Raw genomic sequence first — 20,057 nt, forward strand, 5'->3', positions numbered from 1 at the left:
TGTATTTTCTCCAGAGTTTAATAGTTTTGTGATGGGAGGCAAATCTATGGTTGCCATTCTTTCATAACTAGATGTAGAAAATCTTAAATTCATTTTTTAAACTTATAGAATTACCTCAGCATTTGCAGTATAAACATATACATCAGTGAGATTTCATTGTTCTTTTTTATTGAAGTATTTTATTTATTATTTGTCTGTTTTGAAATTTTAAGTTAATTTACGAGTGAGAGTTGTCTACGAATTTTTAGTTTAATGTCCATATGACATTTATAAGAACTCATAAATATAGTAGGAGAGTATTTTCTTTACAACTATTTCTGAGAGAGTTTATGTAAAAATTAGCTTCTTTTTTGTAAATGTTTGCAAGTAAACACTGGTGAAGCTATTTATACTTCATAGGAATATCATTAATAAAAATTCAGTTAGTTTAAGAGATACTTTAAAATTCATATTTCTTATCCACAGACCTGGCAGGCCAGAAAGAGCTGGCATGATATATTCAGAGTACTAAATGAGAAAAACATGCAGCCAAGAATACTATATCCAGCTAGGCTATCATTGAAAATAGAAGGAGAGATTACAAGCTTCCAGGACAAACAAAAACTGAAAGAATTTGCAAATACCAAACCAGCTCTACAGGAAATATTGAAAGGGGTCCTCTAAGCAAAGAGAGACCCTAAAAGTAGTAGATCAGAAAGAAACAGAGACAATATACAATAACAGTCACCTTACAGGCAATACAATGGCCCTAAATTCATATCTCTCAATACTTACCCTGAATGTTAATGGACTAAAGTCCCATTCAAAAGACACAGGGTATCAGAATGGATAAAAAAACAAAACCCAACTATATGTTGCCTACAAGAAACTCATCTTAAACCTGAAGACACCTCCAGGTTTAAAGTGAGGGGGTGGAAAACAACTTACCATGCTAATGGACATCAGAAAAAGCAGGAGTGGCAATCCTTATATCAGATCAATTAGATTTTAAGCAAAAGGCTATAATAAGAGATGAGGAAGGACACTATATCATACTCAAAGGAACTGTCCAACAAGAAGATCTAACAATTTTAAATATCTATGCCCCTAACGTGGGAGCAGCCAACTATATAAACCAATTATTAACAAAATCAAAGAAACACATCGACAATAATACAATAATAGTAGGGGACTTTAACACTCCCCTCACTGAAATGGACAGATCATCCAAGCAAAAGATCAAAAAGGAAATCAAGGCCTTAAATGACACACTGGACCAGATGGACATCACAGATATATTCAGAACATTTCATCCCAAAGCAACAGAATACACATTCTTCTCTAGTGCACATGGAACATTCTCCAGAATAGATCACATCCTGGGTCCTAAATCAGGTCTCAACCGGTATCAAAAGATTGCGATCATTCCCTGCATATTTTCAGACCACAATGCTCTGAAGCTAGAACTCAATCACAAGAGGAAATTTGGAAAGAACCCAAATACATGGAGACTAAACAGCATCCTTCTAAAGAATGAATGGGTCAACCAGGAAGTTAAAGAAGAATTGAAAAAAATTCATGGAAACAAATGATAATGAAAACACAACGGTTCAGAATCTGTGGGACACAACAAAGGCAGTCCTGAGAGGAAAATATATAGCGGTACAAGCCTTTCTCAAGAAACAAGAAAGGTCTCAGGTACACAACCTAACCCTACACCTAAAGGAGCTGGAGAAAGAACAAGAAAGAAACCCTAAACCCAGCAGGAGAAGAGAAATCATAAAGAACAGAGCAGAAATCAATGAAATAGAAACCAAAAAAACAATAGAACAAATCAACGAAACTAGGAGCTGGTTCTTTGAAAGAATTAATAAGATCGATAAACCCCTGGCCAGACTTATCAAAAAGAAAAGAGAAAGGACCCAAATAAATAAAATCATGAATGAAAGAGGAGAGATCACAACGAACACCAAAGAAATACAGACAATTATAAGAACATACTATGAGCAATTCTACGCCAACAAATTTGACAATCTGGAAGAAATGGATGCATTCCTAGAGAAATATAAACTACCACAACTGAACCAGGAAGAAATGGAAAGCCTGAACAGACCCATACCAGTAAGGAGATTGAAACAGTCATCAAAAATCTCCAAACAAACAAAAGCCCAGGGCCAGATGGCTTCCCGGGGGAATTCTACCAAACATTTAAAGAAGAACTAATTCCTATTCTCCTGAAACTGTTCCAAAAAATAGAAATATGAAGGAAAATTTCCAAACTCATTTTATGAGGCCAGCATCACCTTGATCCCAAAACCAGACAAGGATCCCATCAAAAAAGAGAACTACAGACCAATAGCCTTGATGAACACAGATGCAAAAATTCTCACCAAAATACTAGCCAATAGGATTCAACAGTACATTAAAAGGAATATTCACCACGACCAAGTGGGATTTATTCCAGGGCTGCAAGGTTGGTTCAACATCCGCAAATCAATCAATGTGATACAACACATTAATAAAAGAAAGAACAAGAATCATATGATACTCTCCATAGATGCTGAAAAAGCATCTGACAAAGTACAGCATCTCTTCCTGATCCAAACTCTTCAAAGTGTAGGGATAGAGGGCACATACCTCAATATTATCAAAGCCATCTATGAAAAACCCACCACAAATATCATTCTCAATGGAGAAAAACTGAGAGCTTTTCAGCTAAGGTCAGGAACACAGCAGGTATGTCCGTTATCACCACTGATATTTAACATAGTACTAGAAGTCCTAGCCTCAGCAATCAGACAACAAAAGGAAATTAAAGGCATCCAAATCATCAAAGAAGAAGTCAAACTATTACTCTTTGCAGATGATATGATACTATATGTGGAAAACCCAAAAGACTCCACTCCAAAACTGCTAGAACTTGTACAGGAATTCAGTAAAGTGTCAGGATATAAAATCAATGCACAGAACTCAGATGCATTTCTCTACACCAACAACAAGACAGAAGAAAGAGAAATTAAGGAGTCTATCCCATTTACAATTGCACCCAAAACTATAAGATACCTAGGAATAAACCTAACCAAAGAGACTAAGAATCTGTACTCAGAAAACTATAAAGTACTCATGAAAGAAATTGAGGAAGACACAAAGAAATGGAAAAATGTTCCATGCTCCTGGATTGGAGGAATACATATTGTGAAAATGTCTATGCTACCTAAAGCAATCTACACATTTAATGCAATTCCTATCAAAGTACCATCCATTTTTTTCAAAGAAATGGAACAAATAATCCAAAATTTATATGGAACCAGAAAAGACCTCGAATAGCCAAAGGAATATTGAATAAGAAAGCCAAAGTTGATGGCATCACAATTCCGGACTTCAAGCTCTATTACAAAGCTGTCATCATCAAGACAGCATGGTACTGGCACAAAAACAGACACATAGATCAATGGAACAGAATAGAGAGCCCAGAAATGGACCCTCAACTCTATGGTCAACTCATCTTCGACAAAGCAGGAAAGAATGTCCAATGGAAAAAAGACAGCCTCTTCAATAAATGGTGTTGGGAAAATTGGACAGCCACATGCAGAAAAATGAAATTGGATCATTTCCTTACACCACACATGAAAATAGACTCGAAATGGATGAAGGATCTCAATGTGAGAAAGGAATCCATCAAAATCCTCGAGGAGAACACAGGCAGCAACCTCTTCGACCTCAGCCGCAGCAACATCTTCCTAGGAACATCACCAAAGGCAAGGGAAGCAAGGGCAAAAATGAACTTCTGGGATTTTATCAAGATCAAAAGCTTTTGCACAGCAAAGGAAACAGTGAACAAAACCAAAAGACAACTGACAGAATGGGAGAAGATATTTGCAAATGACATATCAGATAAAGGGCTAGTGTCCAAAATCTATAAAGAACTTAGCAAACTCAACACCCAAAGAACAAATAATCCAATCAAGAAATGGGCAGAGGACATGAACAGACATTTCTGCAAAGAAGACATCCAGATGGCCAACAGACACATGAAAAAGTGCTCCATATCACTCGGCATCAGGGAAATACAAATCAAAACCACCATGAGATATCACCTCACACCAGTCAGAATGGCTAAAATTAACAAGTCAGGAAATGACAGATGCTGGCGAGGATGCGGAGAAAGGGGAACCCTCCTACACTGTTGGTGGGAATGCAAGCTGGTGCAACCACTCTGGAAAACAGCATGGAGGTTCCTCAAAATGTTGAAAATAGAACTACCCTATGACCCAGCAATTGCACTGCTGGGTATTTACCCTAAAGATACAAACGTAGTGATCCAAAGGGGCACGTGCACCCGAATGTTTATAGCAGCAATGTCTACAATAGCCAAACTATGGAAAGAACCTAGATGTCCATCAACAGACGAATGGATAAAGAAGAGGTGGTATATATACACAATGGAATACTATGCAGCCATCAAAAGAAATGAAATCTTGCCATTTGCGATGACGTGGATGGAACTAGAGGGTATCATGCTTAGCGAAATAAATCAATCGGAGAAAGACAACTATCATATGATCTCCCTGATATGAGGGAGAGGAGATGCAACATGGGGGGTTGAGGGGGTAGGAGAAGAGTAAATGAAACAAGATGGGATTGGGAGGGAGACAAACCATAAGTGACTCTTAATCTCACAAAACAAACTGAGGTTTGATGGGGGGAGGGGGTTGGGAGAGGGGGGGTGGGATTATGGACATTGGGGAGGGTATGTGCTATGGTGAGTGCTGTGAAGTGTGTAAACCTGGTGATTTGCAGACCTGTACCCCTGGGGATAAAGTATATGTTTATAAAAAATAAAATTTAAAAAATAATAAATCTTTTAAATTTTTTTAAAAAAATTCATATTTCTCTTTTACACATAATTTTGTTCTACTTAAAATATTTTTATTTAAAAATCATCAATTTTGGTAAAAATGTTTTCTTTTTTTTAATAGCAGAAGAATATGTAGTGCCATCCCCATTTCACTCCTGATCCTTGTGATTAATGTTGTTCTTTTTTCCTTATTAAGTTTAGGATTTTATACACACTACTAATTATTCAAAGAATCAACATTAAAGTCATGTGAATAGCCTATATCATATATAGTTTTTCTAATTAATTTTACCTTTACTTTTTATTTTCTTTTTCTTTTGTTTTGTTTTGATTTGACTTGCTATTATCTATTTCATATTATCAAGAAGATTATTATTCTTTTAAGATCTAGGTGTTCTTGCCTTTCTTCATATTTACAAGTAAGGGTTTGTATATCCTCCAAGTACTACTTATTCTTATGAAGCTTAGAAATATCATAGTTCATTGTCATTTAGTTCAAACTAAATCAAAACTGAATTTGATAGATAATTAGAAAACTTTATGGGCATGGACATTAGAAACAAACACCTCCTAAAAATCCATTTGATTTCTGTATCAGGTAGACTATGATTAAGAACATACACTGAATGATTTCAATCAGTGAGTTTGTTGAGGGTTCATATCCCATCTAGTGTGAATGACAGGAAGTGACTCTTACATATTTGTAAGAAATAGCATGTTGTTACTGCTAATGCTATTGTGAGTAGCTTAAGAATAAAAATACTATATTAGATTCTGGTACATGTTACAGATTAGATAGTCAAGATCTATGTCATGTGCTTTCTCGAAGAAGAGATCGGAAAGTTTAAATGTGTCCTGCCACAAGGGTTTTTGACCCAGATTTTGTTCTACCAATTAGATCTACACAGACTCTGAATTTAGAACAGAACAAAGACTTGGGGTCGACTTTCTGTTCATTTTGACTTTTTCTTCTACCAGTAGACAAGTTTTGGAAACATGTGGGCTTTTCTCTGCAGCATTGTTGAATGCCCAAATTTCTACAGAAGGATGTTTTGATGGATGGAGAAGTAGTGACATCTTTTTGCTCCCTTCTATCTGACCCCTGGATCATAGTTAAGGTGCTATATTTTTAAATTGCATCTCCAGTGGTAGCCTCTCTCTGTGAGTTAATCCTAAATTGTCCTGAGGGTCATTATAAGAATGTCACCCAAGGTGCACTTGGGTGGCTCCATTGGATAAGTGTTGACTCTTGATTTTGGCTCAGGTCTTGATTTGGGTCTTGAGATCAAGCTCTGGCATGGCCACAGCAGGGAGTATCTGCTTGAGGTTCTCTCCCTGTCCCTCTGCCCCTCCCCCTGCTCATCACACGCATGCACACATGTGCTCTCACACACACACTCTCTCTCTCTCAAATAAATAAATCTTAAAAACAAAAAAGAGTGCCACCCAGAAGTTCCCAGCCTTTCCAAATTGATAGGCTTCTATTCACCTTTATTAATATTTTCCTGTTTAAAGTAACAAACCTATTTATTCTTCCTACACCAACAAAACTTTTACTAATATTGTATTAAAATGAGAAGCTCTTGACCTATATAATTTTGTATTCCACACACTGAAAAGTTCTAGATAAATTCTAGAAATAATTTTTAATTAAAAGGAGATTTAGGAGCACCTGGGTGGCTCAGTTAATTAAGTGTCTGCCTTTGGCTCAGGTCATATTCTCAGGATCCTGGGATCCTGTCCTGCAATGGGCTTCTTGCTCAGCAAGGATTCTGCTTCTCCTCCTGCCTCTTACCCTGCTTCATCCTCTCTATCATTCTCTCTTCTCTAGCTGTTAAATAAATAAGTAAAAACTTTAAAAAGCGGGGGGACTTAAAAGGTAAGATTACAATTAAGTCATGGAAATATTTAGGACAAAAATGGCATCCTGAAAATATTAAGCTCATTAAATAGAGTGTTATCTCTATGGTTTTAATGTAGTCTTTCCATCACAAATATTTTAAAATATTTCACTAAGGAATTTTAAAATAATCTTCTTGAATGCTATTATTTCTTTTATTTTCTAATTGTTTAGTTTTGAATATATGAAAACATAGAAATCACAAAACAGTATCTGACCTTTAATTTGTGATTTAAATGATATTTATGATATCATGGAATAGTAGACATGGAATATGTCTACATCAAGGAATACAGGTAAACCCTAAGCTGGAGTGAATTTTTGTCTGTTTTGAATTATAATTAATGTAATTTACTACATAATTAAAAATGTTCACTTTTTATTCTAACATCTAACACTTTTCTCATATGGTACAAACTTTTAAATCTCTCTGTGCCTACCAATACATATGTTATGACAATTACCAGAAACTTTTTCTTCATCAGTGAAAAAATTAAGTCCAAAGAAATTCCCAAAGGATACATACAACCTGTACTTGGAAAAGTTCCCTGTACTTAGAATATTATTAGATTATTTTGTTTGTATCTGAGGTTAACACAGTCCTCATGGACAACAGCCCTGGAGCCTGCACTTACATCTCCACAACTGACTTTAAGATTACTCTTCTCCCAGTGGAATTGATCAGAGGATGAGCAAAACCATAATGTTGGAATATATTGAAGAAAGGTTCCACAGGACTAAAAATAAGAACATTGTAAACAACCATTGTTGACACTCAAACAAATGATGATTGACTCTAGATGACACAGAGTTGCTAAGGTCCTTTAATACCCATGATTATTTCATTAGCCTTATTTTAAGACATATAAAGCATACTAGATTTTATGAAAGGTACTTTCCTTTAGTATATTCTTTAAATAAACTTTCCCTGAATGAAGAGCAAGATCCCTTGAACTGATGCAACTTTACTAGAAAGTCATCTTTGTGGTGTAAGAACTGCAATGTTCATCAGCTTCCCTCTGCTTCAAAAAAATCTGATTATGACATATTTTAAGTAAACAACTACCAGTGAAGTAAAATAAATATAATGAGGCAATAAAAATGCCTTATTAAGGGACTTGATCTATGGAAATGACCATTTAATTAGAAAGAGCTTTAAATAATTTTATTTAATATAAGATTAGTGGCTTTTAATTTTTTAATTTTATCATATATATCACTTACCTATTTTTATCTCTTTTCAAAATGATGGGTACAGTAGTAATAAATATTAAAGAAACTGAGGCAAATAAGGTAAAAATACTCAAAAATGTTTTTATTATTGTCATGTAATGATTCAAACACTGGACTATCATAGGCTACAAACATTGTCATAGAGATTACATGTAGCATCTCTGTTTTAGATTATCATAGCACTCCTATTTTAGATAATGAGAATAGAAATTTCAAAAGTGAAAAATTAGACAATATTAAATCCTATAACTGGCTGAACTCTCAGCAAAATTATGACTTAAATACAATAACTCAGAAATGTCTTTCACTGCTTAATAACTGAATACCAACTTCATAAGTCTAACATTATCTAATGCAAATTCTTGAACGCTCATGACATTAAAATTGTTTTATATGCAATATTGAATTAAGATGCAAATAATGTATTCTACATTTAAGAAACTATGTGACTAAGAAAAAAGCCTGGATTGCATTTGTTTATTTTGCTTTCTGCCTCCCAGCAGGTTTCTGCCATGGGTGACAGGGGAACAAGCAATCACTCAGAAGTGACTGACTTCATTCTTGTAGGCTTCAGGGTCTGCCCAGAACTCCACATTCTCCTCTTCCTGCTCTTTCTGCTTGTGTATGCCATGATCCTTCTAGGGAATGTGGGGATGATGACTGTTATTATGACTGATCCCCGGCTGAGCACACCAATGTATTTCTTCCTAGGCAACCTCTCCTTCATTGATCTCTTCTATTCCTCTGTTATTGCACCCAAGGCTATGATCAACTTCTGGTCTGAGAGCAAGTCCATCTCCTTTGCTGGCTGTGTGACCCAGCTCTTTCTCTTTGCCCTTTTCATTGTGGCTGAGGGATTTCTCCTGGCAGCCATGGCTTATGACCGCTTCATTGCCATCTGCAACCCACTCCTCTACTCTGTCCAGATGTCAACTCGTCTCTGCATTCGGTTGGTGGCTGGTTCCTATTTTTGTGGCTGCATCAGCTCAGTTCTTCAGACGAGCATGACGTTTACTTTGTCCTTTTGTGCTTCCCGCACCATTGATCACTTTTACTGTGATGACCGTCCACTTCAAAGGATTTCTTGTTCTGATCTCTACCTTCATAAGATAGTTTCCTTTTTCTTATGCGGCATTATTATTTTGCCTACCATAATTGTCATTATTGTGTCCTATATGTATATTGTGTCTACAGTTCTAAAGATGCACTCCTCTGAGGGATGTAAGAAAGCCTTCTCAACTTGCAGCTCTCACCTAGGAGTCGTGAGTGTACTGTACGGTGCCATCGTTTTTATGTATGTCATCCCTGACAGATTCCCTGAGCTTAGTAAAGTGGCTTCCTTATGTTACACCTTAGTCACTCCCATGTTGAATCCTTTGATTTACTCCCTGAGAAACAAAGATGTCAAAGAAGCTCTGAGAAAGATCCTGGGGAAAAAAAACATTTCTATTTAATTTTATCTTAACAGTGACATAACTGAAAGGCCTGGACATTATGACAATTTGGGGAGGCATTGATGCAAAGAATGCCTCCAATGATTTTGAAATATTTAATTTTAGAAAGTTTATTTATTTGAATCCTGTGAACTTACAGCTGACAAGTACATTTTGAACGATATTTTTCCTGATGGTTCATTCTGGAGTGGAATGGCTTTCTCCGTACTTTGTCTTCATTTGGGTAAAGATCATGATTGCTGTGTATTTCGATTTTAGGGAAAACATATTCCAGATTTGGTGCTGACACTCTGAAGATGATGTTTGGGATGTTTATCTTGAATCAGTAACAAGTGTTACAAAATATGTATATACTTGGTAGAAGTAATAAAATCTGATATGGTAAGAAGACAGAACAAAATATCAGATTTACTGGAGAAATCTTTTTCAGCACTCCATGAGAGAATCAGATGTTCTACAGTGCACACAGTGCCAAGAGTGACATGTGGGTCACTCTTAATTGTCCAGACACCCAATGAGTGACCACATATGTCATGCTTTTCTGGGGCTTAAATCATTCTTGAAAATCCTCCTTTTGGACAAGGAAACTGTAATGAAAATGAAAGAAAAATAAAGAGGATTCATTTTTTTTGTTCTACATGCCTTAGAATTAATTCACCAAATCAATATTTATTGAATATTTATATATATTTTGCTGTACAAAAACGCACAGTTAGATGAGGAGAAAACAGCTGGCCAGAGAACCAAAATATCACACGGAAACCCAGTGAAAAAGACATTTATGGAATATACAAAAAGAGCACAGCCTTTAGAGGTGAACAGTCTTAATGGTCAGTGAAATCTTTCTCTACACATTTTTAAAAACTAGGTAAAATTGAGCAAGGTGAAATAGACAGGTTTCTGTGCAAAATCACTAGATGGTGAACTGCATGAGGTTTGATAAGTTATTTGTACTGCACAAGACAAAAAGTGAGGGATAAACCTTAAAAATGAATTCATGGAAATTGTGAAAACCTCTATGTCAAGCCAAGGAAGACGACTTTTATTCTGTAGACAAGAGGTAGGCATTGGGGATTTTTAAGAAAGATAGTATTCTGTTCAACTGGGCATTTTGCAAATATCATACTGATATCTTTATGGAAAATAAATATTCACAAGGAGAAGACTTAGAAAGTGAGTGATTGTCCAAGTAAGAGATTATGGTGGCTTTTACTAAAGGCAGTCTTCTTAAGGACAGTGGAGAAGAGACTCTCTTTAGAATGACAGGTAAAGTAAGCTGAATATGGACTGATGGTTGATAAAATGGGAATGATGTAGAAGAGAAAAATGCCTCCTAATGTTTAAGCATCTCTGCTGGAGAAAAGCTACTTCATAAAATGAGGAAGAAAATCTGAGTAACAACAGTTCACTGATAACTTGAGAGTTAAAAAAAATAAGCTCAGGTGTCAAATGGAGCTTTCAATTTCTGTGTTTGCCATGTAGTTTTGGGCAAGTTGCATAGTATCTCCATATTCTAATTTTCTCCTGTAAAATGGGGTGTATAAGAGTATTTACCTCTCAGAGTTACTTGAATGATTAAATTACATACATTTCATACAAATCTGTTAAATCTATATATTTATTGGCTGCCAGATTTGTTCTTTCTTCATGCATTTAATACTATCAATGTTAATTCTGAGAGAAGACAGTAGCTTTCTCTGTCCCTTTCCCTTCGTTACCATGAGGCATTACCAAATCCCCAGGAGTACCTATGTTTTCATTTCCATAGACAGAACTTGAGTCACTTTACTTTGTTATTTCAGCCTTTATTTTCCTTTTTGCTAACAACCAACAGAAAAGATTCAAAACAAACAAAAAGAACAGAGCCCCCAACTAGGGATGGAATAGTAACTTATGACCAATGAGGTATCTAGTTCTCTCTCTACTCATGTCTGTCTCTAAGAATCCTTCTTGTATTTCAATAAACATCACCTCTTTCACCCACATTTTTTTAAAATACAGATTACTGGGGAAAACAGGAGACTCGCTAAGTAGAAAAACTTCATGAGGATTTTAGGGTAAGTGATCACTGTGCTACGGTAGTATACCACCTCTCTCCTGAGGTGAAGCAGAAAGATTTTTAGGTTGAAAGAGGCATATTTTACAAAGCCACCCCCATGAGTAAAATGCAGAAGACTTCATGCCAGTACTCTGAGTCCTATAATGGAATGACTCAGCAATGAAAGAAGCTCCTCATCCTTTAAATCATCATCCAATGAATATTGGTAACCCTTCATCCAACTGAGGAAAAGGACCCGAACAATAGTGTTAACTGTTGGGAGAACAATGTTCCTCTATATGCACCACATCCTGCATTCCCAGCAACCACCACCAGACACACACATACATATCAATACAAACATAATCATGGTCTTGTGTCTTTGTCTCTGTCTCTCTCTTTCTCCTCTCTCTCTCTCTCACACACACACACACACCCAGGATACCTTTGAGAAGGACACCAAGAACAATTAGTCGCTATATCACTCCCCAGAGCAATGTATGTGTAAAGTCATCCAGCTGACTCTGAAAAGAATCCTCAGACTAAGCTAGAAGCTAACAGACCTCACCATGAGAAGATACATACAATAATTTTTCAATGCTGACTTTTTCCCTTCTTTTCCTGATATCAAGTAATTTTTGCCATTGCTACAGGAATTAAATTCAGGTATATTCGTTCTTGTTTAGAAATTGCTCTTCTCAGTTTACTTTTCAATTAAAGTAAGGTTCATGTATAATACAGAGTATTTCTAAAGCAGGGATGAGATTGAAAAAGAATGATAATGAGCATGTTCATATAGATTAATAAAAATATATGCATAAATGCATACATAAACATAAATGTGTGTATATATATGTAATTCTCAAAATATGAGATATGCATTAGAAGACTGCTAATAATCAAATTTGTAGGCAAGTCATGGAAAAAGTTATTTCAATATTATATAGCTAATATTTGATTTGGGAACTACTAGGTTTTTTGTTATTTATTTATTTATTTATTTATTTATTTTCTGCATAACAGTATTCATTGTTTTTGCACCACACCCAGTGCTCCATGCAATCCATACCTTCTCTAATACCCACCACCTGGTTCCCCCAACCTCCCATGCCCCACCGCTTCAAACCCCTCAGATTATTTTTCAGAGTCCATAGTCTCTCATGGTTCACCTCCCCTTCCAATTTCTCCCAACTCCCTTCTCCTCTCTAACTCCCCATGCTATTTGTTATGCTCCACAAATAAGTGAAACCACATGATAATTGACTCTCTCTGCTTTACTTATTTCACTCAGCATAATCTCTTCCAGTCCCATCCATGTTGCTACAAAAGTTAGGTATTCATCCTTTCTGATGGAGGCATAATACTCCATAGTGTATATGGACCACATCTTCCTCATCCATTCGTCCGTTGAAGGGCATCTTGGTTCTTTCCACAGTTTGGCGACCATGGCCATTGCTGCTATAAACATTGGGGTACGATGGCCCTTCTTTTCACTACATCTGTATCTTTGGGGTAAATACCCAGTAGTGCAATTGCAGGGTCATAGGGAAGCTCTATTTTTAATTTCTTGAGGAATCTCCACACTGTTCTCCAAAATGGCTACACCAACTTGCATTCCCACCAACAGTGGAAGAGGGTTCCCCTTTCTCCACATCCCCTCCAACACATGTTGTTTCCTGTCTTGCTAATTTTGGCCATTCTAACTGGTTTAAGGTGATATCTCAATGTGGTTTTAATTTGAATCTCCCTGATGGCTAGTGATGAACATTTTTTCATGTGTCTGATAGCCATTTGTATGTCTTCATTGGAGAAGTGTCTGTTCATATCTTCTGCCCATTTTTTGATATGATTATCTGTTTTGTGTGTGTTGAGTTTGAGGAGTTCTTTATAGATCCTGGATATCAACCTTTTGTCTGTACAGTCATTTGCAAATATCTTCTCCCATTCCGTGGGTTGCCTCTTTATTTTCTTCAGTGTTTCCTTTGCTGTGCAGAAGCTTTTGATTTTGATGAAGTCCCAAAAGTTTATTTTTGCTTTTGTTTCCTTTGCCTTTGGAGACATATCTTTAAAGAAGTTGCTGTGGCTGATATCGAAGAGATTACTGCCTATGTTCTCCTCTAGGATTCTGATGATACAAAGTCAATGTACAGAAATCAGTGGCTTTCTTATACACTAACAATGAAAATACAGAAAGGGAAATTAGAGAATCGATTCCATTTACTATAGCACCAAGAACCATAAGATACCTGGGAATAAACCTAACCAAAGAGGTAAAGGATCTGTACTCGAGGAACTAGAGAACACTCTTGAAAGAAATTGAAGAAGACACAAAAAGATGGAAGACCATCCCATGCTCTTGGATCGGAAGAATAAACATTGTTAAAATGTCTATACTGCCTAGAGCAATCTATACTTTTAATGCCATTCCGATCAAAATTTCACCAGTATTTTTCAAAGCGCTGGAGCAAATAATCCTAAAATTTGTATGGAACCAGAAGAGACCCCGAATCGCTAAGGAAATGTTGAAAAACAAAAATAAAACTGGGGGCATCACATTACCTGATTTCAAGCTTTACTACAAAGCTGTGATCGCCCAAGACAGCATGGTACTGGCATAAAAACAGACACATAGACCAGCGGAACAGAGTAGAGAGCCCAGATATGGACCCTCAACTCTATGGTCAAATAATCTTCGACAAAACAGGAAAAAATATACAGTGGAAAAAAGACAGTCTCTTCAATAAATGGTGCTGGGAAAACTGGACAGCTATATGTAGAAGAATGAAACTCAACCATTCTCTTACACCATACACAAAGATAAACTCAAAATGGATAAATTACTAGGTTTTTTAAAAACATCATGGCTAGTACTTAAGTAACACCCTTATCTAAAATATTATGCATGTGTGGAACGTCAAACTCATCTAATGGCTTCCCACTGAATATATAATTATAGCTGACCATAGTGTCAATAACTGGTAAAGTTTTCTCTCTTATAATATTCCACTTATTTAAAAGAGAGAGAGACAGAGAGAGGGCATGAACAGGGGTTGGGGCAGAGGGAGAGAGACAAGCAGACATCCCACTGAGCAGGGAGCTCAACTCAGGGCTTGATCCCAGGACCCTGAGATCATTACCTGTGCCTAAGGCAGATGCTTAGACATCTGAGCCACCCAGCCACCCACAAGTAAAGTTTTCTTCATTAAAATCATAATATTGATGCTGGTAGATCCTCGCTTAACTGCTGCTACACTAACAACATTTATATTAAAAAGTTTAACCTACTTTTTCTCTGAGTTTTTTATATAAATATCTTCTATTGCCTTTAGTAGATTCCTGTGTTTTAGGCCCAAATTAAGTCTTCAGTCCAGAAAAAAAAAATCTTTGCCAATTATTTTTTCTCAAATATTTCATTGAAGGATAATTGTGTGAAATGAACTGTGTTTATTCAGAGTATACAATATCATGAGTTTGAACACTTTGTACATTAATGAAATCATCACCACAAGATACAGAACATTTCCATCACCTCTAAATGATTTATCATGTCCCTTGTTAGTCCATGCTCTGTCCAGCTCCATTTCCACATTTCCACACCAGTGATCTCATATGTTTTGTGTATCTCTATATAACCTGCATACTGTATGTACGCTTGTTGGAGGCTTCTTAAACTGAGTAAAATGAATTTGAAATTTATTTATATTGTCATCTGTTTAAGTAACTCATTATTTTTATTGCTCAGTCATATTCTATTTCCCATTGAGTACATATGGCCAAATTTTGCTTATGCATTCTTAAATTGATGAGCAACTGAGGTGTTACCACTTTTTCAATGTTGTGAATAAAACAAATAGAAACATTCACATGTATGTTTTTGAACGAGGGCCTACACATTCCTTCTCCTCTCCCAGCCCAGCATGATAAGAAGCACATAGGGAAGTGCAAACAAGAACGTAGGGGGACTCCTCTTCCCCCTAGATCCCAGTCATGGACTACCATATCACCTTGAGAGTGGCAGGCTTAAAACATTTCTTATTTCCTCCAGCTCCAAGATGCAGAAGCTCTATTCAAGACAAGAGTGGTTACAATGTCTGGAGATCTTTTTCTTTACTCAGGTCCCATTCACAGGGTAGAAATTCTACTCCAGGCATGGTAGGTCAAGAATAAGCGGGTCCCAATTTCACTTGCGCCAGTTCAAAGGATAGAGATTTTTTGCCAAGAGAGATTACTCAGCCATCAGAAACAATGAATGCCCAACTTTTGCATCAACATGGATGGGACTGGAGGAGATTATGCTGAGTGAAATAAGTTAAGCAGAGAAAGCCAGCTATCATATGGTATCACTTACTTGTGGAACATAAGGAATAAGATGAAGGACATTAGGAGAAGGAAAGGAAAAGTGAATTGGGATAAATTGGAGGAGAAAATGAACCATAAGAGTCTGTGGACTCTGAGAAACAAACTGAGGGATCTAGAGGGGAGAGGGTGTGGGGATGAGTCAGCCTGGTGGTAGATATTAAGGAGGGCATGTATTGCATGGAGCACTGGGTGTTGTACTTAAACAATGAAACTTGGAACACTGCATCAAAAACTAATGATGTATTTTATGGTGACTAACATAATAGAATAAAAAAATAAATAAATAAAAATGTAAGCAATTGTTGCTGTCAAAAAAAGAGAGAAAGAGACAGAGACGGAGAGAGAGAGAGAGTGATAAGCTTAGAAGACCATAGGCTAAAGACCTTGCCCAGAAACCTGCACAAAAAGCCAGGGTGTCACCCTGAGAGAACTAGGCCATTGCTCCTATTTCAGTTCCAGGATGGTTGAACACAGGTTTTACTTGGAACGAGAGCAGGCCATAGTAACAGAGGGCCCCAGAACTCTTCTCAAGTGAACTGACGTCATTTGGAATAAAATGTGGGAAGGTTTAAGCATAAGCTTAAGGGACTCTCAAACATAATAAACATTTGTTGATAAGAATTAAGAGAGGTTGCTAGCTCCATGAGAGCAAAAAGCTAACAGTAGACCAACTAGAAAGAAGTTGACCAGAGAGAAGGAGGGAAGGAGACAGCAAAGAAGACCCCCCTAGAATTGGAGAAAACCTCAAAGACTGGCCTTAAGGACTATCCATGCAGAGGGGACCAAATCAACTGGATCACACAATAGAGAAATATATGTCCCACAATGTTTTTAAAACAATAGAACAAAATAAGAATTATTGGAACCTTCCTCATGTGTAGGAAACTTACAGAGACATATCCAATAAAATGATCAGGGGAAGACACAACCAAAGCTAGCCCAATAAAACCACTGCCGTCCAAGAGTACATACAAGCCTGAGGTTGTACCTCTGAGAAGTGACATGAAAGGCTTCTCAGAGCAAACAGAATCGTTTTCTTAGAAATAATAAATATTTTTTAATTTAAGTTCAATTAATTTACATATAACATATTATTGGTTTCAGAGCTAGAGGTCAGTGATTCATCGGTCTTATATAATACCCAGTGCTCATTACATCATATGCCCTCCTTAATGTCCCATCACCCAGTTACCTCATCCCCTGAAGCATCTCTCACTTTGTTTCCTATGATTAAGAATCATTTATGGTTTATCTCCCTTTCTAGTTTCATCTTGTTTTATTTTTTTCCCACCTTTCCCCTGTGGTCTTCTGTTTTGTTTTTTCAGTTCCACATATCAGTGAGATCTTATGATAATTGTCTTTCTCTGATTGACTCATTTGGCTAAGTATAACACCCTCTAACTCCATCCACATCATTGCAAGTGGCAAGATTTCATTTTTTTGATGGCTGAGTAGTATTGCACTCTATTTATATATACCACATTTTCTTTATCCATTCATCAGTCCATGGACATCTGGGCTCCTTCCATAGTTTGGCTATTGTGGACATTGCTACTATGAACATTGGAGGAGCAAACAGAATCCAATAAAATAGCAAAAATGAAAACAAAAGACAAAGAGGCAAGCAACAACAAAAATAGAGAAATTATTTCAAAACTTATTCTGTAGTTTAAAAATTGAACAACTGGTGCACTGGGGTGGCTGAGTCAGTTAGACTGCTTCTTTCGGCTCCTGGGATAGAGCCCCGTGTCTCTGCCTGAGACTGCTGTCTCAGGCTCCTGGGATGGAGCCCCATGTCTGACTCTTTGCTCAGCAGGGAGTCTGCTTCTCCCTCTGCCTCTGTACTCTCTCTTGCTCTCAAATAATTAAGTTAAATCTTTAAAAAAAAAAAATGAAATAACTGAAAATGTTGGTGATGATCATGCAGTATGTATCCTTTTCAGATTGGCTTTTTTCACATGGTAATGTGCATTTAAGATTCCTCCATGTCCTTCCACAGCCTGTCATCAACATCCCTCACAAGCTTGGTATATTTATTACAATTAATGAGCCTACATTGACTTATTTTATTATTCAAAATTAATAGTCTACTTTCTTTTGAAGATTTTTATTTATTTGAGAGAGTGAGAGAGAGAAATAGAGAAAGCACACAGAAGGAGACAGAGAGAGAGAGAAACAGACTACCTGTTGAGCAGGAAGCCTGATGAGGGACTCTATCACAGGACTCTGGGATGATGACCTGAATGAAAGGCAGATGCTTAGCCCACTGAGCTACCCATGTGCCCCAAAAGTATTTTAAGTACATAATACTTATGTATATAATAATATACAGGGTGAGGATAATAAAAAATGTTATTGTACCTTTCACTGAAATCCACTTGTTCATTGCTCCTATATGGAAAGCAATTAACTATTGTATATTAACTGTGTATCCATCAACCGTCCTATAATCTCTCAGTTTCAGGACATTTTTTGCCAATTCTTTCAGATTTTCTGCCTAGATATCATGTGCAAAGAAGAGTTTTCTTTTTTTTTCTTTTTCCCATTCTATATACATTTTTGGAATCGTTTGCCAAGGCTCCCAAAATAAAAATACTGTAGACTGGGTGGCTTAAACAACAAATTTATTTTCTCACAGTTATGGATACTGAAAGTCCAAGGACAAAATGCCAGCAGATTTGGTTTCCTCTGAGGTGTCTCTCCTTGGCTTGCAGCTGTCTGCCTCTTTCTCTTTTTTCACATCTTCATCCCTCAGTGCACCTGCACCCTAGTGTCTCTCTGTGCCTCTTACTTTCCTCTTACAGACACCAGTCAGATTGAATCAGAATCTACAATAACAGCCTTATTTTAACTACCTATTTGAAAGCCCTATCACTAAATATACTCATATATTTGGTAATGGGGGGTAGGGCTTCAAAATATACATTTAGGAAGACGTAATTCAGCCCCTAACACTTTTATTTCCTCTTTTTGTCTTTTGCATTACCAAAGACTATCAAAGGGATGCTATAAAGGTGAGGTGAGACTCCTCTCCATCCTTGCCTTGCTCCTATCATAACAGGAAATCTTCTAGTTTACACCATTAAACATACTCTACACTGTAGGTTTTTTTTTTTCAGCATAACAGTATTCATTATTTTTGCACCACACCCAGTGCTCCATGCAATCCTTGCCCTCTACAATACCCACCACCTGGTGCCCCCAACCTCCCACCCCCCACCCCTTCAAAATTATCAGATCGTTTTTCAGAGTCCATAGTCTCTCATGGTTCACCTCCCCTTCCAATTTCCCTCAACTCCCTTCTCCTCTCCATCTCTCCTTGTCCTCCATGCTATTTGTTATGCTCCACAAATAAGTGAAACCATATGATAATTGACTCTCTCTGCTTGACTTATTTCACTCAGCATAATCTCTTCCAGTCCCGTCCATGTTGCTACAAAACTTGGGTATTCATCCTTTCTTTTTTCTTTTTCTTTTTTTTTTCCTTTTTTTTTTTTACAGCTTTATAAACATATATTTTTATCCCCAGGGGTACAGGTCTGCGAATCGCCAGGTTTACACACTTCACAACACTCACCATAGCACATACCCTCCCCAATATCCATAACCGCACCCCCTCTCCCAACCCCCTCCCCCCATCAACCCTCAGTTTGTTTTGTGAGATTAAGAGTCACTTATGGTTTGTCTCCCTCCCAATCCCATCTTGTATCATTTACTCTTCTCCTACCCCCTCAACCCCCCATGTTGCATCTCCTCTCCCTCATATCAGGGAGATCATATGATAGTTGTCTTTCTCCGATTGACTTATTTCGCTAAGCATGATACCCTCTAGTTCCATCCACGTCGTCGCAAATGGCAAGATTTCATTTCTTTTGATGGCTGCATAGTATTCCATTGTGTATATATACCACCTCTTCTTTATCCATTCATCTGTAGATGGACATCTAGGTTCTTTCCATAGTTTGGCTATTGTAGACATTGCTGCTATAAACATTCGGGTGCATGTGCCCCTTCGGGTCACTACGTTTGTATCTTTAGGGTAAATACCCAGCAGTGCAATTGCAGGGTCATAGGGTAGTTCTATTTTCAACATTTTGAGGAACCTCCATGCTGTTTAAAGTGTTCTTTTTCCATTTTAGGAAATTCCCCTCTATTCCTAGTTTGTGAAGAGGTTCTTTACATTTTGCCATCACCAGCCACATCATACAAGTTCAAAAATGTGACACACCTGCTTTG

At 37.1% G+C, this 20,057-nt stretch overlaps 1 protein-coding gene across 1 annotated transcript; it reads left to right on the forward strand.

Annotated features, from left to right (window-relative positions):
• Nucleotides 1–8,434: 8,434 nt before the first annotated feature.
• On the forward strand, nt 8,435–9,424 carry LOC125107682 (olfactory receptor 9K2-like). The gene has a single exon (XM_047742995.1). It carries the CDS (start codon nt 8,483–8,485, stop codon nt 9,422–9,424), a length of 942 nt encoding a protein of 313 aa, XP_047598951.1. The 5' UTR covers nt 8,435–8,482.
• Nucleotides 9,425–20,057: the final 10,633 nt, after the last annotated feature.

Source organism: Lutra lutra, chromosome 8, assembly GCF_902655055.1.
Source record: "Lutra lutra chromosome 8, mLutLut1.2, whole genome shotgun sequence".
NCBI lineage: Eukaryota > Metazoa > Chordata > Mammalia > Carnivora > Mustelidae > Lutra > Lutra lutra.

Coding starts and splice junctions, on each gene's coding strand:
- LOC125107682 (XM_047742995.1), top strand. CDS start 8,483: ATGGGTGACAGGGGAACAAGCAATCACTCAGAAGTGACTGACTTCATT.